The sequence below is a fragment of the Manacus vitellinus genome, unplaced genomic scaffold (assembly GCF_001715985.3).
Source record: "Manacus vitellinus isolate BGI_N305 unplaced genomic scaffold, ASM171598v3 scaffold_28_pilon, whole genome shotgun sequence".
NCBI lineage: Eukaryota > Metazoa > Chordata > Aves > Passeriformes > Pipridae > Manacus > Manacus vitellinus.
The window spans coordinates 4,429,212-4,451,615 of NW_021940122.1; the positions used below are offsets into that span (position 1 = coordinate 4,429,212).

General features: G+C 44.3%; 1 protein-coding gene across 1 annotated transcript; it reads right to left on the reverse strand.

Annotated features, from left to right (window-relative positions):
* Positions 1-1,894: 1,894 nt before the first annotated feature.
* CCDC191 (coiled-coil domain containing 191) lies at positions 1,895-21,249 on the reverse strand. Its single transcript, XM_018074768.2, has 15 exons — positions 21,126-21,249; positions 18,687-18,815; positions 17,973-18,151; positions 17,252-17,475; positions 16,311-16,467; positions 14,340-14,530; positions 13,357-13,606; positions 11,585-12,039; positions 10,982-11,076; positions 9,402-9,484; positions 7,876-7,977; positions 6,574-6,717; positions 5,239-5,391; positions 4,692-4,846; positions 1,895-3,204 (listed from the first exon to the last, which is right to left on the reverse strand). Exons 1-15 carry the CDS (start codon positions 21,163-21,165, stop codon positions 3,072-3,074), a joined length of 2,490 nt encoding a protein of 829 aa, XP_017930257.2. The 5' UTR covers positions 21,166-21,249; the 3' UTR covers positions 1,895-3,071.
* Between the last annotated feature and the right edge of the window lie 1,155 nt (positions 21,250-22,404).

Genomic DNA, 22,404 nt, shown 5'->3' on the forward strand with positions numbered 1-22,404 from the left:
AAGGAGCTGACAGGCAGGAGTGTGCCTGAGCTGTGAGAGTGTGGGCTGATGACCAGCATTAAGGCATTGACATCTGTATCTATCCAAGTGCTGGAGCAGGAGGAATGCTCTGGCACAGCTGCAGGCTGAAGCGGTTTCCTTGGTCTGATATGCTCTCTTAAATCTCAACCTCCTGCTGGAGCTTCAATTTGCAAAACACTATCATTGTGCCAAGGATTTTAGTGTCCCCTGTGCAGTGTCTCAATGGCATCATCTGGCACAGCCTTCCAAGGAGGTTTGAGTTGTTTTGGCCAAGTGTGGATTGAATGGAGAAGTCAAGCGGCTTCTTATCTCTGCTTTGATAAGAAGAGATCAGCACGTTCAGCGTGAATGTGCCTGATCCCTGAACAACATCTCTCTTCCATAGCTGGATCCAACTGAGGCTTCAGCTCCATGCTTGCACTGGCAGTAGGCAAGGGCAAAGGGTTGTCAAATCACAGCTCCTCCTGGATCATCTTTTGGCTTCTTGCTTCTGGAACTGTCCAACCAAGGAACATCTCACCAGGATAATCTTTCAAAGCTGCTAGGAATATAAGGAAACCCTGGAAGGTGAGAGTATTGGAGACTAAGGCCAGTTTCAAAAGTGTTGACTGTACTTCAAGTTCTTAGGGGGGAACTATGCTCTACATAAGCAGCATTACTTTCATGGATGGTGAGTGGGCACTGAAATGAGTGGGAGCTGTGGGCCTTGAGGACAAAATATGCATTGCTGGGGAAAGAATCTGCAGTTTAGAAGACTGGATGCACCCCTGAGTAGCCAATGGTTTGGGGTACCCTTTTAGCTGTGAGAGATGTAGATTCAACCCCTGCTCAGCCTGTTGCTGGAGTCAAGACCGGGCAGCATGTGGGTCCATCTACTCTACTACTCCATACTCCCTTACAGCTGCAGGTGTCTTGTCTCCAGCTCTCTGTAATGCTGCCTTCCCTCTTCCAGCTGAGGAAGGATGTGACTCTGCCTTTTGTCCTTTGGGTCACTATCCTGCCTACGCCGTGAATCCGGATGGAAGGTGGGCTGGAGACTTTCTTTGCTGTGTTTGTTGTCAAGCCTCACTAAGGAGGAAGTGAGCTTGGGAAAAGGCCACCAGTTAAATGGGAGCATAAGGGCTGGCTCAGAGGTATTCCAGGAGCTTGTTAGGCTCTACATGGCAGAGGCTTCCAAAGGGGAGGATTGTACTAAGAGAAAGTGGATTGCTGTGCTGCCACAGCGTGCTGCTGTTAGCACCAAGTGTATCTGCTGGCTGCACTGGGGCATTATTTGGGTAGCTCAGCCCCCAGCTCTGCTTCTCCCTGCCTGTTTGGCTCAGGGAGAAAAACACTACCCTTCTGCAGTGCCTGTTCTTTGCTGCAAGACGAGTTATTCAGCCCTCTCTCAGCTTGTCACTTCCTCTCACAATCTGCCTTTGAATGTAGCCAGATGGTCTGTACTCGCCCACACTCCACGCAGGCACCTTCAGCTCCCTGCACTTGGATAATGTGCTCATCTGACCTGCTGGTGGTCAGGTTTGTAAAGAGCCTTTAGGAGATGGTAAATGTTCACGTGTTGTAGAGGATGGATGTGGGAGGGAACCTGGGAGTGACAGTTGTTTTCAGACCTGCACCAAGAGCCTGCTTGACAGCCTGGTATGTGTGGGCAGGGAGGGTCTATGGCCACATCCCTGTGAGCTGTCCACGTGGACAAATTCCCAAAGCTAAAGCTCTGGAGCCTGCTGCTGCGCTTGGGCACCTGACCTATCCTATGCAGGTCATCTTTATCTGTGCTTAGTGCTGGTCTAGGTTCCTGACCCTGGACTTCTGTCTAGAGCCATTCAGCTGACTTCTGACACAGAATCTGCACCACCAGCTCAGTTGTGTTCATTTCAGATTTGGGTTTATTGGAAACTTTCAGTGCTTATATGGGTTTTACAAATGATCTGACACAACATAACACTAAACTTGTCTTCTCTTCCTGGTGTTACTCAAGTGCTTCCTCTACTGCCAAATGCTTTTGGAGAGAGCTTTGCCTATCTTATGAGGGGGAAGTGATTCCATCTTCCTGCCCTTATGCTGTTGCTAAGACATTCTGTATCTGAATGGCACTACACTGTCTGCATTATGCTGCAGGTTAAGGTTAAGTAAGAAACCTTCCATTTTAATCATGTCAGCTTTAGCTTATATAAAAAACACATCTGCCTTTTTCCTGGATTTTTGTCTTTTTTTCTTTGAAGTACTGGATCAAGTGAAACATCCCAGACAGACTTGCACAATACACCCTGAAATACTACAGTTAAACAGTTTGGGAAGTGTTTAAATTACAAGACAATGAGGCTCATAAACTTGGAATCACCATTTGCCACCACAGTCAAAGCACTGTGCTTGTGAACTGGCCAGTGCTGCCAGCAAGGTAGTCCCTCAAAAAAGAATCCAGGTTTTAGATTATCCATATGCCATGCAATGATCTGGATCATTAGCAAATATGGTTTCCATAAACAGCTCTTCCCTCTCCTCCTCCTATCCAAACTTTTGTGGCACAGTTAGCCAGAAACTGTGCTCTGGGTGGCCAAGTTTGCAGCAGTGGTTGGGGCTCAGCTGACAGTCAGGTCTGTCTGCTCTCTGAGTGAGCTCTCACTCTATAGAGTACTGACAACAGAAATGCACCAGATTACTGCTTAAGGAAAAAGTGGTGCAGTTCAGTCCTGTGCTTCGTTTGGCAGAGGACTCCCATTAGTGCCGCAGCTCTGTGTGTGGAAATGGCCTTGGCCTCAAACACACCCCGTGATAGACTTTGGTTACCTAGGCCTCACAGCCACCAGCCAAGACACCCTTACAGAGGCTTCACATGAGGAACTTGTGGGGAATGACCCCGTGAAGTGCAAAGTGAAACTGTCAGATAAGCTTCCATATATGCTTAGTTTACAACAACAGTGACCGGCAGGGAGCTTTCTTTGGCTGTCACTTGGCAGGCCTTCTCCTTGGACTTGTGTCAGTCAGCAGGGAGATAGCATTGAACAGAACTGGTTGGTTGTCTCCCTTCCATCTCCTTTGACTCTCTTTTGTCAGGTTTGGAAGTTGGGGAGAATTTCAGCTACTCTCCTCCGTAGCTGGTTTCTCCTTTCTTCTCTCTCCCTTTCCTTTTTCATCAGCAATGGGTACTGCCTCCATGCCTTGAATGCATTCAGTATAAGTCTCCTTAAAGAAATTAGAGACAAAAGGAACAAAGTGACAATATGCAGATGTGTACAAAACACAACAGGTAATAAAAAGATGACTTCTATTTGAGGGGGAACTCCCCTGAAACAGCTGTGGGATATAGTCCTGCTGTTAGCCAGGGCTGTGACATGTTAAGCGTCTAGGTGCAGATCGCTCCATTGATATGTCAGTCGTGCTGGGGAAAAATAACACATTGCCCCTTTTCTACTCCTCTCCACCAAGAATTTTGCTCCTCCCTCCGACAGAATTCATTAGCTGCTGTTGACTTAGCACTGAACAGGAAAGGTGTTTCTAGAAGAATAAACAGAGCCTCTGGAAGAAGTTTCTCCAGGAAAAATACAGGCTCCTTTGGTCCAGACCAACCCTTTGGGAGTACAGGCAGCTGGGTTCCAATTCTTACCTGATTTTAATCACCCCACCAAAGATGCCCTGCCCTGGCTTCCCATATGGGTGATAGGGAATAACAGTCCTGTCTAAAGAATAGTTTGCTATGACAATGTCTGAACTGCCTTTTACCAGTGAGCAGAGGAAGAGGTAATGAGGAACAAGAGGTGATTACACTCCTAACAGGAGGTCATATGTAGAATGAACCCAGTCTCTTCCTGTGTCTGAATTTCTCCTGGTTCCTCCAGTTTGCTGGCTTGTTAATGTTAAATCATGCACCGTTTGGATCTTACTGACCCAGCAAGCTAGAACAGGTTTGCTTTACCACAGAAGAGGTGAATTTAATTTAATTTTTCTTCCAAGGTGCTGCAGATCCTGTTTGGGCTATGTACAGACACAGCTTATTCATAACTGCACGCAGCTAACATGCTTTCATAATGAGGCAGGTGAGCATGCTTCAGTTTTCTGCTGAACTTTGACAATAGCTTTTTCTTCCTGTTAAAATGCATTTTATGGGACAAGGAATGGACTGGGTGTGTCCAACTCCAGTCATGACTGGTAGAACTATCTGTTTTAGTTCTCACTGCCAAGTCAGGCTGACGACAGCACAAATTGAAAGACTCCTTAAGTAGGATTTATAGTTGATCAACTTTGGATTTGTGAACTAAATCATCTGCTGTGGACAAAACAGTACTATGTAATTCCTACACAATCATTTGGCTTGCTATAATTGTACTTAAAGATTTTCCTAAGGCAGCTTTTAGCAGAAGCTGCATGGTCAGATCTGTTAATCAGCTTAGAAAGTTTCAGCTACTTATCTGCTTTCACTGTATTCTCTTTCAGCAGATTTAAAAGTCCTGTGAAGGGTACCACTACATTTTCTTTTCCAGGCTGCATAGAAACTTAGCATAAACCTCTGCTGATGTTTGTCCATATTACAGAAGCAAAATACCAGCAGTATAGAACCTGTTTCATGTGCTCTTGGGGAACAGATTACTGACCTGTCAAAAGTAATCCCTAAAATAGTCTATTGGTATATTAAACCTAAGTAAAAAGAACTGCTGCTGAGGGTGTATGCTTACTTGTTACTGTGTTCAGTAGCAATCTTCAGCTTCTCCCATAATGTCCTTTTTTCCTCCATGATAAGATCAAGCCATGCCCGCAAGTACTTCCTCATGAGGCAGGCTGCATGGAAGGTACTCGCTCTCTCCTCCTGAGTGGAGAGATAATCCTTGTACTAGGGAAGGAGGACGACAGAGAAACAGGTAAGAATAGCTTCTTTTTTTTTCCCCTCCTCTCTCTCCCAACCTCTGACCCAATAAACAGAGACAGAGCAGTGGTGAGACTGTGGCAGTGAAGGGTCATGGGCACAGGAGAGGAGGAAAATCAGCAGGGTGAGAGAGTGCAAAGGTGGAGGAGTAGTGTGTAGGAGAAAATTCTGGGTGGGAGAGAATGATGGAGAGTGAAGAGCTGAAAGACAGTCTCTGGAGAAGGGAATATGTTGCTGGAATGGAGACAGTATAACTCAGCAAAAGTTGTACTACAGGTGTGTGAAGTGAGGTGTGGTGAGGGGAAACTGGCAGCAGCCAGCTCTCTTGGTATCATTTCTCCACTTTGGTGCAGGCCAACCTTTATCCAGTTCCTGAAGCCCCATCTCAGTAACATATGGGAATAGAAGTCCTCAGCCTGAGACATCTTCTCCATGAGACTCTGCTGGGTGTCCTGAAGCCAAGTCATCAGGCATTTCCTCTGCAGGCCCAAGCAGTGGTGCCTTTGTGCCACCTGAGTGAAGACAGCAGAGACAGCAGCTGGTTACTTGGACTACTGACTACGTAAGTATAAAGCTATAGAAAACCAGATGCACTAGAAAATCACCTCAGCTTTTTGGGGCCCCCAAAATGCAGATGTCTGACAGCTGGAATAACCCCTCCACACAAAGAGGGGTCAGCATAAGGAACAAATCCAGTCTATCAGGCCACTGCTGTCACTTCTAGAGAATATCCTTTTGAATTAGATGCTCAGTTTAACATATTGTAAATGGAGCAGAGGCAGGGCCTGTAGCAGTTTAGGCCAACCCTGTCCATAATGCTGACCAGCAGGGTGGACATATGGAGCAGCTTGTATCCCTCTACTTCTTCCCAGCTGGAGGCCTGTGTGCGTTTGGTGAACTACCGTGAGTAGCTCCAGTTCCAGTGACTTCAATGGACGCTTGCCAGCTTAGCCCTGGGCTCTGGCTAAATCTTCAGGATATGGCTAAGTGTTAGTGTACCTCTGGTAAGGCACGTCGATCCAGTCACGTACAGAAATGTTTCATTTGCAATATTCGTGCATCAAGGTCTCAGAACTGTTCTGCACAGAAGGATATGGACAGGATAGAATAGATTGCTGGATCATCACCTGTAGTGTCCTGCCACTAGCAGTGGCCAACTCTGCACCAGCAGCAACTCCAGAGACAGGGAGAGAAAGCCCTGATGATAGGCTGGGGTCAACAACTAACTACAGTGGCTTGGTGGTGTCTTACTGATTAGCTTTGCTGTGGAGTAACAGAACTGACAGGCTCGTGTCATATAACTTCAGTTTAATTTTTTGGCCATATCACACTAACTTACCCTGTGTTATTGGCATCAAATCATATGGCAGTTAGTACTGCAGACAAGTGGAGGCTAACAAAAGATGACTTCTCAATAGATTGAAATGCTTTCCTTTCTCTGTCCTTTTGGTTCCTGTTTAATCAGCTATAAATGAGGATGCCATCCTTGTGGGACTTGATGACTTCTCATGATTATTGTCAGATGGGCTGATTTAAAGAGCTAATATAGGGCAGGGTGTGCAGGGAGAATTTTTGCTTTTTCTCTACCCGGTTTAAAAGCCTATTAAGGCTTCTGTTAAGTGCTGCATCTAGGAAGCAGCACTTTTTCTCTTCCTTCCGTGGCACCAGTCATTTCCTTTATCCTCAGCACTTACCACCAGTTTTTCCTTGGCTTGCTCCCTCAGCCTTTTCCATGGCACTATTCCCAGCTTTCTGAGCAGGACCTTCTCATAGTGATCTTCAGCCTTTTTCTGGAGCTGCTGCTCTTTCTCCAGCCTCCTCTGCTTCTCCAGTTCTTTCTGCAATACAAAAAGCAGTAGTTTTAATTCCCTCAGGATGAAGAGGATGTTAAGCAATTACAATAGATTATCATATCGGAGCTGGAGGTTCTGACCTGACAGGAAATGGGGATCTGCATCATCTTTAGGAGTGCAGACCAGAGATGACCCCATGTACTAGAACCTGTGTTTGAAAGCAAACTGTCTGGAAAATTCTCCTGGGAGATGATGGTGTTTCTGAACACTTCCTTGGGCCATGTATCAGCACTGCAGTTTGGTACTACTGTAGCAGACATGTCATCTGTGGCTACCAGGAGGGCTGATGTAGCAGGAACCTCCTTTTATGGACCTCCATCCATGTGGGGCAGGCTGATTTAGTGAATTTGGGGAGTGCAGCTTTCTGTGCTTATAAAACTAGATGGACAACGTGTCCAAAAATGATTCTGAGTTTATGCATGGACCCTACCACTTAATCTAGCCTATATTGTAGGGGAAGGATGTGGGTATTGTCTAACTGTATAATATTACTTTTCACCAATACTTAGGGATTTAGGTCAGACATTCTAAAACACTCAAACCAAGTAGAACAGTAGTTGCAGGTCAAATTCCTATAGGATTTAAAATGTGCTATTTGAGTTATTAGGACAGCTCATTCCAAGTAACAGTAATGAAATGCAGCTATTCCTAGGCTAGCCCCAATGAGAGGATGGTTCTATTCTTCAGGTGGAAAGTCACCCTTAATATAACTGTCAGGTTTGTTTACTTTTAAATTGTGTATTAGTGACTGGTATCATTGTGTACACTGGATGGGGAACACAAGTGAAAGGAGCAGTCCGAAAGCAGACTGAACATGCTGCCCCTGTGGAGGCTGATGTGGCTGTATCTCAGCACAGAATGTCCACCCGCTGGGGCCTCTAGTCCTGCTTTTCAGACAGACATTATGGTACTTTCTAGAGTGTTTGGTACACAACCCTTCCCCTAATGTTGTCAAAAAGGGGGAAGGTGGTGAGTCTGTAGAGTAGGTGCTGTGCTCTACCCTCTCTGAGTTCTGTGTGGAACTCTGCTCTACTAATGAAGACCTTCATGTTACGTTACTCTGGCTGCTGACCAAGTACTAGTGGGTAATGGCTCTTCCCTATCCCTGCTAAAGAGAGAGAAACAAGTGAGGTGTTTGGTTACCAGCTTCTGCTGCCTTCTCTCCTCTCGTCGTTTTTGCCGCAGAGCTTCCTTTTCCTCGGCCTTCTTCCTCTGTCGCGCTTCCTCTTCAGCCTTCAGCTGGGCCTTAAAATGGAGAAAGGTGAAATTTAATTTGATTCATATGACCTTTACAGTGAACACAGACCTCTACGCTTCCCTAGTATTCCTCTAGTATTGCCCAGCACCTGAAACTTCAGAAAGAAGCAGACTTTGTCACATATTAAATATGATCTGTGCTCAACAATGAACTGTGGAGGGGAGAAGGAGGGACTGTTCTTTTTACTACCTATATCTATCTACCTATATCTATCTATCTGTCCATCTATCTATCTGTCTATCTATCTTTCTACTACCTATATATATCTTTATCTTTCTTTGCCCTAAGTTATAGTATTTGTCCACTCTTCCCCTTAAAAAATGTAAACCGTACACCAAGTCATTAATTGGTAACTTGATTACTGAAGTCAGTTCTGAATCCCTGGGCTCTGTTCTCAAGTTTCATTTCTACATGCAAAGCAACATTACATGTACCCAAATATTTCTTTTCCCAAACACTGAAAATCAAAGTTGTCTTGCTTCAGTACTATCATATTTGGCACAATATTCTTCTCTGAATATTTATCTCCTCTCCTTGCAAACCACACTCTGCTCTCATTTCACAAAGCTTCTGCTCTTGGTGTACACATCAAAGGCCTAAAACCCAAACCAACCATCATGCAGGATTACCATGACTGTGCTTGCTTTCTGATCTCTACAATTGTGGCACCTGCAGCTGAGAAAACCTAACCTGAAGTTGTCTGTCCACTTTATGGTTAAAGTGTTCTGTAAGGCTCGCTTCAGCCTCCTATGTATGTGAATATATCTCTTGCTTGGAGAAAGAGGAAATGCCTGTTGGTTTAGGATCCCAGTTATAAGCTTTCCAATCCTAATGCAACTTATTAGCAATGTTTTCAGTGACACCTTAATACCCTGAAGCTAAGAAGGCTCCTTTATTGGATGTGTATCACAGAATTTGTTTATTAACTATGCAAACATTGTCAGTATCTTCTCTTTTCAACAGAGATTTGGTAGAAAGATGACTTCTACTAGAGACTGCATGTCCTCAAGCTGCACGTGACCAGACAGGAAAGGTAGGGAGGGGAAACCCGCCACTTCCAGGTCCCATCAAGTGGATCTCTGCATGCACTTTCACACTTATGATTCTCATGATAAGCTATGGTCATGGGTAGGTGTGAAAAAAGTGTTGGGGGTGGTAAGGGAGGCTGCTTCTAGAACTGCAACTTCAATATGAAGTGTCTGCTCACGAGACAGCATATTCATTGCCATATGCAAAAGCAACAATAACTACTTCTTTTGATGTGTGATGGACATCTGCTTTCTCACAAATTAAAAAACTCCTCCTTTGGATAAAGGGCTTTGTCTTGGTCGCTGACTCTGGGGTTAAATCAGCATTTCTTGTAACTGGAATGGTGTGAAAGACACTGTATTTCATTTTCCGCTTCCCTTACCAGTTTTTCCTCTGCTTTTCTTTGTTTGGCTTCCTCTAGTTTCCTCCTCTGTTCTGCCCGCTGAATTGCTCTCTCCTCCATCCCTACAGAAACAGAGGACATAAGGCTTAGTGAAAATAAGCTATGGGACAATGGCAGAAGTTTGGTGCACAAGGATAACCACATCACTCTACTGCCAGGCCCGCACTGCCCTGGCACTGCCCGCACAAAGGGACTTACCTTCTGCTGCCTCTTACAGCTGGCAGTGTCATGAACAAGGAACTTATGCATGCTTATGAGATGACTCAGGACTACTGCAATTACATTCACTCCACCCTCCTTGGTTGACAGTCACAGCCATGAGGCTCAGTTATGAAATAAGCTGTGTTCAAAGAGTTTGTCCCTGTCTTTCCTGATTGAGGGCTGAGGCTCAGGGCACATGATTTAGCAGTGATTGCTATGAGGTCTCCAGGAAGCTCCAGGAAATTGCTTATTTAAAGAGCAATTTCAAGACAGAAAGCATCCTTGTCACAGTGACATAGGGATATTTGGTCCTGCTAGTGAGAAACTACTGCTTAATGCTTCTTTTGGGAGATAAATTGCAATGCAATGATCTTGCTGGCCATCAGCAAAGGTGTTACAGTGCTGCTGTGACCACTCAGAACACACAGTGGAGTTGGGAACCTGTGCTTGCTTCCTCTGCAGTCACAAAGCACAGGCTGGAGAAATCGATAACTGGGGGCATCAAAGTGTTTTGAACACAATAGGTTTCCTCACAGTCTTTTCTCCTTCAGTTGTCCCAGGATCCTCTGCCAAGGAAAATCATCCAGTGGTAACTTATTCACTGAAGTTTTGGGAATCTTTAGACAAAAGCACTTGAGGGCTCTGAAAAATATGCTTACTGTCTCTAAGGTGTGCAGAGTTCAGGCAAATCAGAGTGAGTGATGGCTTGGACTAGGTAGCATTGGAGCTCAACACAGTCAAAGAAAGGCAACTTCTAATACCAAACTCTGATCCCAAAACTGTTAAAATATCACAACAGTCATATTCCAGACAACCTTTAATGCTGACCATGACAACTAGGGTTTATCGTGTATGTGCTGTTCCAGGGTGGCCAGAGAAAGGGAGATATCTCACAAAAGGAAGGGATCTGGACCTTCTTCCCCAGCCTGGCTACTGTTGTCTCAGAAAACCTTGGGTAGGTACTTAATTCCCTTTGAAATCTCAACACCTCTGTCAAAGTCAGATGAAAATGACTGGTGAGTTTAAGCATCTCTTGGATGTGTAATGAAGGGAGACTGATGGCAAAAAAACCTGTAGAGCTCTCTCTGGGTCTTGTCACACCAGAAATGATTACAAGTGTTTGGAGTAACTGCTACAACAGTGTACTAAGTGTGGATGTAAGGGTGTTGCAGTGACCCATGTTTTACATGACGTGGGCATGAAAACAGGTCACCCTCTCACAGCACTGGTCAGGCTGGGAAAGAGTGTGCTGAGTTTTACTTACATACCAGCAAAGCTGAGGCAAAGGAAGAGAGACATTTTGAGACAAACTGTTGAGAAAAGCGATCAGAAATGGTTTTTGCTATCTAGAACAATACCTTTCAGTATTGGATGAGCTGAGGTCAGCTGGTTGGAGGGCCTCCTGTCTTGCATTGCTACCCCTGTGTTTTCTGGTCCATGAGAATCAGATGAACTATGAAAGGAAAGAGTTAAAAAATTCATCAGTGAATGTGGTCAAATGATGTTTCACACCTACCACCTATGGCCTTGTAGTTTCTGTTCTCCATTTTGCTGCATTTTCATTCTGAATCCCTGATACACCTTTCTTCTGCTTGAAATGGGATTAATGATGCATCCTTGTAAAGGAACTGAGTTCCAGGGCTGCTGTATGTTCTGAAATACTGAGGATGATGTTCTCTTTTTTCCTAACTAAAATAAATCCCTGCTGCTCCTATGTGTGACACTGGTGTTGCTATTTCTAAGTGGATCCTGTATGGATCACAGGGTGTCAAGCCATTGCAAAAAAGGGAGAAGGACAGAGAACTATGGCTAGCCTGATACTATCCTTGAGGTTAAAACACAGCTGAGAGGAAGAGCAGATAGCACTAGTATGACTGAAATGTACCTGGCACATTCTGGCTCAACTTGAGTGGGAATGAGACATGCTGAGTAACTGACCCTGATTTATTGAGGGCACATACCTCAAAGGGATTGTATGCTTGCATCTCGATTGCTTTTCCTCTCTGGTTTGAGAAACAGAATTGTCAATCAGCTGGGTTACAGCTGTAGTTTGTGCTGCATCTTCCTTATCTCTGCTCAGCCTCTGATTTTCCTGCAGCTTAAGGATCAGCTCTTGCTGTTTCTGAAGCTGCTGCCTCTGCTCCTCAATCAGACGTTGCTGGAAGGCGTGACGGTGCTCAAAACGGCTTCCATAAGCAGGAGATGTCTTTGGACCAAGTGCCTGAAACTGCTGGAGGACAGTAGCTACTTGATTCCTATACACAGCCTGGTCCTGGACGGTCAAGGCTGCATGTTTTACAGTAATCTCCCAGACAAATTTGTTTTTTCTGCAGAAATGAGATGTATGAACAGTATCCCAACAAGAGTGGTCTCTGGTCTGATCAAGCTCCTTCTCTATGTTGCAAGTTTCAGTTGGCTGGAAAAAAAAAAAAAAAGGAGGAAAATTTGGCATTGATTGAAACCAAGCACTCTTCTGCCCTTACTATACAGTGGTTTTTTTAATGCAAATCTAACGAGATGCTTGAGAAGTAGGGTAATCTCAGCTATGCAATCTTTATTCAGTTCCTAGTCAGGCCAGAGGGGCCCCATTATGCACAAAATGGGAGGCTGTGGGAAAGAACTGTTAAGGAGCTCTGTGCCATTTCACTGGGAGGAAGAAATCTTGATTAGGCAAGAGCTTTGGCAGGAATATATCCTGAATATTTTGCTAGGGAGCACATCTTAGGACAGCTTATTTCTGGGGGACTAGCACACTCCTTTTTGTACTTTGTTGCCTCCACTCAGCACTTAGATGGAGAATAAAGGGACAAACAGTTGTTGAAGTGATCTACATGACTGAATGGTCCCTTTTCAAATGCAAGAGAAGTCTACACAGTGCTGCTTCCTCATGCCTCTTCTCCAGCCTTGATAAATAATACCATGAAACAGATGCACAGTGGGGAATGAGGCTGAGGCTTTTCTGACATGGTCATACTCTGAAGTGGCATCAGATATAATGTCTGCTTTCTGGTTCCTAGGTCAAACCCCAAATTCAGTCCCATTCTTCCAGCACAAATTTTATCAAAAATAAAACGGGCCTACTAGAAGAATATAAGCACTGAAGGAAATCAACTTTTGCTGACACTTAAGCAAATGAAAAGCTTCACATGAAGTATGTGTGTGTGAGCTCTCATGCTGAGATCGGGATACTGCTGTAGTACAAGTTTTAGAGACAGAAAGAAAGGTCAGGATCTGACCTGACAAATGACAATTTAAGGAAGCAACCTCTGATTCTTCTCTCCTACCTCCTTGTGATGTGCATTATCCTAAAACAGCCAGTGACAACCTTTTTTTTCCCCCCACACATAAATGCCAGAGAGCTGCACTGGCATGAAAAAAATTCTCTTGTCATGCAGTCAAGTTACTCTTTTTAAGTCTAAGCTGCCATCAAAGATGTAACTAATCTCTCAGTAAAAGTGATCTGGGGGTGGGATGCTCATTGCAACTCACAGTACATGAAGGGCTGTTCTCTGGCAGCACTAGAGATTATTTTTAAAACTCATCCATTGTCCTTCACATCTGCCTCTGATTTTTAGACTTCTCTCCTGAACAGTTGCAGGCAGGTATTGGGGTGTTGCCCTGGGAAAGAAGCCTTGCTCCGGGACAACATGCTCTTTTTTTCAGACTACACAAAAGAAGTACTTTGTAAGAGTTCTGCGATGCCAGCAGACAAAACTACGTGGGAAGGATTTACCTTGTCTTGCTGCAAATCTTGATGATGGATTACTTCTGCTGTCCCAGGCTGGTTAACCTCCAGTGGCCTGTGCAGACCACCCTTCCCCTGTGACACAGCCTCCAGCAGCTGTGCCATCTTTCTCTTCGTCTCCTCCCTCTTGATCTGCAGCTCCCGCTTTTCCGTCTCTGCTCGGCTCCAGCGCTGCCAGGCCACGAAGCAGCAGCGCAGGAGCCGTTGCTGGTTATGCTCTGCAGCCAGTTGGTTCTTCCTGAATGAGGAAGAGCTTGTGTTATGACAGGACTAAGGCTTCTGCCCAGGCACAAAGCCCCATAATTTCCCGAGTCTTTTTGTTGCTTAACTCTGAAGGCCCTCTGAAGCTGTACAGACTTCCTCCAAGGAACAGTGGGAGGGCAGAAAGGATGCCTGCTATTTTGAATTAAGTTTCCCTAGTTCACATTTTGCTGTTCCTATGCCAATCCTGGGCTGTGGGATAGTTGCGAAAGAGGTATCGTGTTCCCTGGCCAGCATAGAGGAAGTGACAGTGTCTCACCACTGAAGCCTGCCAGACACCTGCAACAGCAAAATTTTCTATGGATGATAGGGAATTCATCCAACAGCCTCCTTAATGAAAGGCACTATCCAAAATGATCGTTGCTATACCACTACTGAAATGGCAAATAAATATATTAATCAGGAATAAATTTGGCAACTCGTATTCTCCAGAGTCCAGAGCAAGCCAGGGTGAGACTTCCAGGAAAAATACCTACAGCGAGAATGAGACACAGGCTTGTTGGAAAGGGCTAAAGCTCTTGTTTATATCTGTCCTCCTTTTCATCTGTGCCACAACGCCTCTGGCAGACTGCAGGCAATGTAGCAATTTTCTCCAAAAGCTGCTGTTTCCCTCCTGCTGGCTAACTGACAAGCTCCTTTTACAGACCCTGATCACTGCTCTGCCCAAATACTGCTGCAGTAGGAGGAATTCCACAGTATAGGGTCACTACCTGTTTTGATCTTGGAGATGAACTTCCAGTTGCTGTGTCTCCTGCTCTACTTTCTGGGCCCAGGTATAATTTCTCCAGGCTCGCAGGGCCTTCAGTTGGCATCTCCAATCAGCAAGGGCTCTGGCTTTTCCCATTTTGATTCTCTGCTCCAGAATGACTTTCAGCCAAGCAGAGAAATGTCGTTGCAGGCACTGCATGGGAGAGTTTCAGAAAACCAATGAGCAAGATACAGCCAGTCACACAAATGCTGATCCTCTCCGCCCTTCCCCTTATCTGACTTTCCTTTTTGAGATTCTTTTTGGAATCCTCACTTTCAACAATTACCTTGAGGGTAAAGAAGTAATGCAGAGCATGTGCAGGTCTTCTACAAAAAGCAGAAAGGATCTAGAAAGACATGTCATATCATGTGTCTCTGTGCTTTGGAGTGAAATGCTCTTAGTTCACCAAGTGTAAAGGAATAAAATGGGTGAGGAATATAGAATTTCTAGAGACTGGGAAGATGTTTCAAAATCTAGAAAATGTCTAAGATGCTACAGCTAAGAATGCTTCTGTGAAGTGGTGTTGCTTTTCTAAAATTTTTTTTAACTTAGACAAAAATCAAGACACTTCCTAGAGTGAATTTATGGCACGACCTCAGCTCATCCTTGTTCCAGTAGGAAGCCAAACCTTTCCCCTATTGTGTAATTAGACTCGCTGCCTTTGGGAGTGATTTACATTGTACAGAACAGCAATTTGCTATCTAATCTACCCCATAATTCTAGCCCTGTCACTGCAGACACTGTTCATTTTGATCCTCCAAGTGGGTCAACTCACAGGACTCTGCTGTTCCCCTTTTGTCATAGTGCCTTGTGTTAATTGTGTTCCTCTCACTCACTGAAATCTTCAAATGGAGATTTACAAAAAGTCAGTGCATTAGCTATTCTTTCTGCTTTGGGAAAGTAATCAAAGTGTCACCATTGCTTAGCTCAGCTAAGCTGTGGCTTCTCACATTACGCCAGTCCTAAATTGTTCTGTAGTTTCATTCAGGTTTATCTTCACAGCTTAGACTGTGCTGGAGAGAGGTTGTGTACTGCTTAACAGCAGCCAAGCTCAAATCCAGCAGATGGGCTGATGGAGTGAGCCATGAGGAGAATCACCATAAAAGCTATGGGATTCTTCTATTAAAAAAAAAATCTAGATATAGATATGCAGACACTAATGATTTTGACTGCTCTATTAATTAAAAACATTATGTGATGGATAGCATTCATACCTGCACTCAGGAAATTTATTCCCTTTGCTAAGACTGCCCATATAAAATTATTCAGTGCAAGGAGATCACTCTTTAATTGCAAGTATTTGATACACCGTGTTTAACCCAGAGCTGACCATGGTATCAAAATAATGAAAGTAAAAGAAAGAGGTTCCTACTGGGAATTATTAAAAGAGCTGTTGCAATAACACAGAATATTCTACTGCACCCAGCAGGAGCGGATCCCTGAGAAACCCATTACTGCGGATGTGCTGACATGCTTCAACTGCCAGAGACACAGCTCAAAATTCACCCCAGGCTGCAGCACTGCTCCTGGAGGGCAATCTTTAAAATGCCTTTCCACGCACATAATAAATGCTTCCCCGGCCTCTTTTCTGTCACTTTACCCTTTTAATTCCTTCCTTAAGGCTCTGCTGCCTTCCCTGTACAATCTGCCTATTCCTTGACTGCAGAACCCTTTATGTGTGAGAGACACATCTTTTTCGCAACTCTAAGTGAAACGTCCCACTTGAGGCACAGGCACACTGGGGTTGGACTTCAGGATTTCTTGCTCCTGGTCCTACAAGATACTTTTTGCCCTGCTCTCCTACTTTCCCGGTATCAGGAGGTCTTGGAAAAAATAACAAATTCCACACAACCAGGGCTTTTAACTTCAGTTTTGCACACGGTAGCCGAGGGCAGGTAGTGCAGAGTCTCAGACAAAGAGAGGTGATGCTCACTCTCTGCTTACTGGTGTGAATCCTGCGCAGCAGCTCCTCAGCCTTTCTCTGTTTCTCCACTCCTTGCTCTTCTTTCCTCAGGACCAGGGGTGATGACACAGTAATGGGTACCTCCTGCATTGACAGCTTCTGAATTTTCTCTTGTCTCTTCCCCTCCCTGGAAAGTGAACAAACATACAGATCTAATGCAATTATATACAATCTAATAATCTTTTTGGCCAGTCCTAAGAGGATCATCTCTACAGCTTAGAAAGTTGCTGATTATTTAACTCAGCCTTCTTAAAAACTGACTCTGTAATGGTTTGGGGTCCCAGAGATTAAACAGTCTGAGCATTTCCAAAATATAGCAGGCAGAAGAAAATAGTAAAGCATTTCAGTAAAGATTTCACTACAGCACTTATATGAGAAGGTTTAGGATCTCAGGGCTGCCTAAGTAAATAAATGGCATCCCTAAAACTAACATCTCTGTGACAATCCAAGCTCAGCAGAAGGAAAAAAATTGTCTCTGCAGAATTCTCAGCCAAGAATGCTCTTTATTCTCTCATAGCAGAGGAAGCATTGCAAGTGCTAGACTTTCAACAGACTATTTTTTTTTCTTTTTTTCTGTGTACTGGCTTCCATGCTGCATTAGACACTAACAAGGCTGGATGTGGCCACGGAGTTGATGGAGAGAATCTTTGGTGGTGCAAACACACTCCTGCTTTGTGATTCAGTGCACATACTGATAATGGCTGAGGGGAGGATAACAGTATCTTTAGCCCATCTTCCCACTGCGATAAACTCTGCTAATGATGTTGGTAACAAAGGACTAAAAGGTTTTGAGATGGGTTTTTGACAAGAGAAATAACAGCTGTTTCTTTAGTACCACCACCACTCTTATATTTAACAAAAGGAGCTGATAAGTGTTCTTCATTCTTTCCCTGCCTCCCTCTCCGTCTTACATTCTCCGTGCTTCTGCCACAGTGAGCCTCTTCTCAGCCATTTCCTTTCGCAGCTTCACCATTTCCCTCTGGATCTCCTCCTCCTCCTTCTTGGCCTTCAGGGCCTTCCTTCTATCCTCCTCCTGTGCTCGGAGCTTGGCCTCAGACAGAATTGCTTTCTTCAGGGACTCTTCTTGTCTCTGAAGCTCTAATGCCTTCTGACGCCTCATTCGGTTTTCCTTCACCTGGGAAGGAGGAAATCGACAAAAAAACCCAGGAAAGGCTGAAGAATTTGAGGTTCATTGTACACTGACAGGGTGGGTCACAATCCACCTTTCACATGAAGCAAGCAACCCTATCCGTAGCTGGCACTGACTGGAGAGATACTGCTCTCAGACTAGAAAACAATCCATTCCAGAGAGTAACATTAAACCAGTATTACTTGATGGGAGCAAACTCAGAACTAACTGCTGTGGCAGCTTTTTTTGTCAGTAAGGAAGGGGGTAACCTGAACAGACGTAGTAGAAGATGACTGTGTAAGCTACTGTTGAATGGCTAATATGCCCATGGAAATGCAGTAATGTTTCAGCTGAACTGTGGAAGAGTATCCTTGGGTATTTGCCTCCAAGTCAGAGATTATTGCAGCCTGGGAGAGAATAGTGGGCAGGTATCACTGAGCATTTACTCTAATCCTGTAACCCTCCATCTTATTCCTTTTAACTGCGCTGCCTTGCCTGCTCACCTGCTTGTGTCTGAGCTCCATGATTATTCGTGGATCTGCAAGTTTTTGTTTTTCTTTGATGTCTTCAAGTCTAAGATGTTTCATTATCCCACAGTTCACATCTTCACTCTGCAAAAGATGCTGTAGGTATTTCTGGACAGAAGAACTTTCCATTTCATCTTCCAGATAGCTGCACAAGTCTGAAATGAGAAGTTCAGATTATCTCAGGCTAGTCTGAAATGAATAAACCCCTCTGTGTCAGATCACAAAGCCTAATGTAATTAAAGGGATCACTTCCCCAGACTGTGAATGCATTTCTGATGAACACAGACACACTGACTGCACTCCATTTATCTCCAGTCATAATCAGTCTCCCATTGAACAGGCTAGAGCAGTAACAATGTTTCATTCAATTTTCACTGCCTTGCCTCTGAGGATCTCAAACGGCTGTATAAACTTGACAGGCCTCAAAAATACCCTTTCAAAAAAGAAAAAACAAATTCTTTTACAAAGGGAGACATTGAATGTTTATGAGGTGCAATTGTGCAGCCTTACAGCAAGCTGCCGTAATAACTGGGGGAGAAAAATCACCACATCTAATCTTGTTTCTACCGAGTCCACTATCCTGGCCTCAAAACAACTATTAGCTCTCACTGTGAAAAGCCAGGAGACTCGGCCCCCCTCCCCAGCACATCCTCAGAGAGGAAATCAGGAACTGCTTTGCAGTGCTCTCACCATCAAATTGCTCAGACTTTGGAGGGGCTGCAGAAGTCGCTTCCAGAAGGTCAGAGTCAACTTCATCTTCTCCATCACTCAGATCCAGTTGCAGTTTGGACTTCATCCAGTTCCTGAGCAGCTCTTGGGCTATCATGAAGGAAGACACTGATGACTTCACTTGCTTAAAAAATATATGGGTAAGTGTAAGCTAGCAAGACTCTGTCTCTGGAATAGTTATATAACATGTTGGGAATAACTTAAAGCTGATCTGCAACAGAAAATGAAATAAGGCTAATAGTTCTGCTCTCATCCTGATCTGTAAAAGAACAGGAAGAGAAGGCGGCAAACTTTCTGCCTGTCATGCACGTCACATATGAACTCTTCTCCACTTCATTTTCCCTACAAGATTCTGTGGACATTTAGATCACTGATGTGATTATTATAGCATTTATCAAGGAGATGGGATTCACATGAGGTAACTCATAACTCAGATAGCTTTCAGATGTTTTACCACTGCACTCGCAGACACTTAGATCTGTTTTCCACATGTACAACCATGGTTGCCATATGTTAAATACAAGAGAACCACTGTTTGGACAAACATTTGCTTCATGTGTACAAGTTAACCTTTGCAAGTACCACAGCTCGAGGAGCAACTGGTGAGTCTAGATTACAAATCTGTCAGGTGGCAAGCTTCACCTGGGACTACCTGTACTCAGAATTAAGACTGCCACTACAGGAGTTCACCCATGATGGATGTGGTACTCCTCAGTGAGCTCAAATACCTAACAAACAACTGGGTATAAAATTCTTCTATGGACTACTTGCATCTCCACTCTTCTGTGGGAAAACACAATATTCCTTTTTCAGAGTTTCTACTCAAAAGCAAGGACAGCTGCCTGTCTGCTGCCTCAATAAACCACCTGGCCTTGCTGCACGGGTGGCCAAACTGCTCCTGAAGCAGACCACAGGGCTGTAAACTCAGGAGCAGCCCCCCAAGAAGCGGAGCCATCCTGAGCTATCCATGTGGTGAGGATGGGCAAAGAGCTGGGATCAGCAGCCACTAGAGTGCGAGTCATTCCCTGTAAAGGCACACAGTCAACAGACAGGAGGAAGCAGCTGCTCCAAATCTTCAGTTCTAATGCAAAGTGAAGATGCTCCCTGGTATTTCTAAGGTAATAAAGCCTTTTTCACATTTTCTTAAAAAAGGACGGGATTTTTGAAGAAAACATACATCTAATGTTTATTGTCCTTCAAATCACCTTTATTATCTCTCAGGCCAGCTCATGAACAGGGAAATATATCTGATAACAGAAAGAAGAGAGAAAAACTACTTGTCACTTGGGGAAGGGTTACTCTTTTGACTAGGATTTGTGATCTTATTGTAACTGGAGTAAAGGGGTTCTGGTACTCTTCTTATTGATACCTTTCTTTGCTAAGTGGGCTATGTGTAGGTTAATACCATTAAGTATTCTAATAACATATTCCAGAGAAAAGAATTTCAGTTGAGCTAGGAACAATCCTGAGGGATTGGTAGCTATAAAAAGGAAAACCCTAGCAGAGAAGGACAAACAAAAATAAAAAACATGAGGAAAGCAAGCAACCTTTCCACCAAAGGAAAAGACAAAGCTTTTCACCAAAGCAAAGACTTCTGGAGCACCTTTGGAGCCACTGTGCTGTATAATGCATTCAGACAGTGCACTGTGAACAGACAGGTGTATGCTGTGCTATTAGTTGATACCTTGATGATTACAAGTGAAAAAGCTGAGTTCCTGTATTGAAGTGGATGCTCTTAAGATGTGTCAGTGTTCTGTTCCTTAAGGCTTTTTTGACTCTAAAAAGAATGGTTAACTCAGTTTTTAAAATCCTGTCTCCTATCAGCATTTTACACTGCAGACATACTTCTGGCACTGATGGAAGATAATTTCCCTCCTTTATGTTTCTTAAATCTACCACAGCTTTATTTTCAAACTTCGGGTTGCGGCTGCAGGCATTACAAAAGGCATATTTAGCTAATTAGTGAGGAAAATGTTGCATGGGAATCAAAGCAAAACCACACAATTATTTATAGATGTGAAAGTTACACAGAGCAACTCCATTTCCACATCTGGCCTGGTACCAAAAATATGTCAGGTTATTTCACCTGGTTTCCTACAGCCCACTAACTTGTATTTGACCATACAGTGTGTCTTCAAGGGCAGAATTTATCCCTGTCTTGACCTGATAACTCCAAGAGACAGAGAGCTGATCCTTCTCTTAGGTATGCTATTTAAGATCTACCTTGAACTCCAGGAACTGATCCTTCTTGTGCCTTTCTCCATTAGATGGAAGACATCCTACTAGGAATGGTTTCTTATGATCTCAAGCTTTGCAAGAGCCTGTTCAGACCAGAACCGCAAGGCTGGATCAAGAACAGTTCATTTTAGACAGCTTGTGGCAAGCGGAATTTTAGCTCACCTTCCTCACAGGCCTCATCATGATCTTGCAGCTGTTCCATGGTTTCCAAACTTGTTACAGGACCCCAAGGCCCCTGTGGATAGCTTGACTTTTGATGGGAAAAAGTTTCAGAGACAGCTTAGTCCACTCTCTTTAAACTGAAGAAAGGAAAACATTTCTAAGTATTGCTGCAGATTAATTTTGACATTTCCCATATCCATGTTTCTCCTCCAGAGATAGCAAACATTAGTGGGAATGTAACACAAGATAGCACAGCTGTTATAGATTTCTTTTGAAACACGTTTTTCTGATTGCTCGATTGACTGGATAAATTTGACTTAGAAGTCATTAAGCAGTAAACACTCATTTGGCAATTAGTGTCAATCACAGAGGTTGGAGAACATGCAGGGAGAATGCAAACACCCAGCCCCTGGGGACTGGATGGAGACTTGCTGAGCTAGTCCCCAGCAACCAGCAACTATGAAATTTGATACCAGCTTTTTGTCATAGCCAGGCTGGTCACTGTACTCTGAGAGACTGTCCAATATTCATCTCTCTGAGATGTAAATGGTCCTGACGTGTCACTGTGTTTTCACATGCAACACCTGTACCCCGGACAGTCTGTACTTCTGCATAACTCCTTCCCTTTGTGTGGCTGCCAAAGGCCTGGGATGCTGCCTGAGGAGGCAGATGCACACTCATACCTGCCATAAGAAGCAGGTTGAGGGTGAGAGCATGGGTGTGCTGAAGAAAGCAAAACAAAGGGAAGTTCACCCTAGAATTCTCTTTCTTTGATGTCAGGTGGTTGTAGATGCAGGAGATGATGCTTTAGGGTAAATCTCTTGTATTACTTGCCCGTACAACCTGCGGTACTGCTCGACAGCAAGTTTTGTGTGTTGACCCATGAGTTTTTTGCATAGCAACAAGATACCTTACTCTTCATAGAGTTTGGGTTGGAAGGGACCTTTAAAGGTCATCTAGTCCAACCTCCCTGCCGTGGGCAGGGACATCTTTGATAACACTAAGTTGGATGGGAGTGTTGCTCTACTCAAGGGTAGAAAGGCTCTGCAAAGGGGTCTGGACAGGCTAGATCGATGGGCTGAGGCCAGTGGTATGAAGTCAACATGGCCAAATGCTGGTTCCTGCCGTTGGGTCACAACCACCCTAGACATTGCTACAGGCTTGGGGCAGAGTGGCTGGAAAGCAGCCCAGTGAAAAAGGCCCTGGGGGTGCTGCTGGAGAGATGGCTGAACATGAGCCAGCAGTGTGCCCAGGTGGCCAAGAAGGCAAACAGCATCCT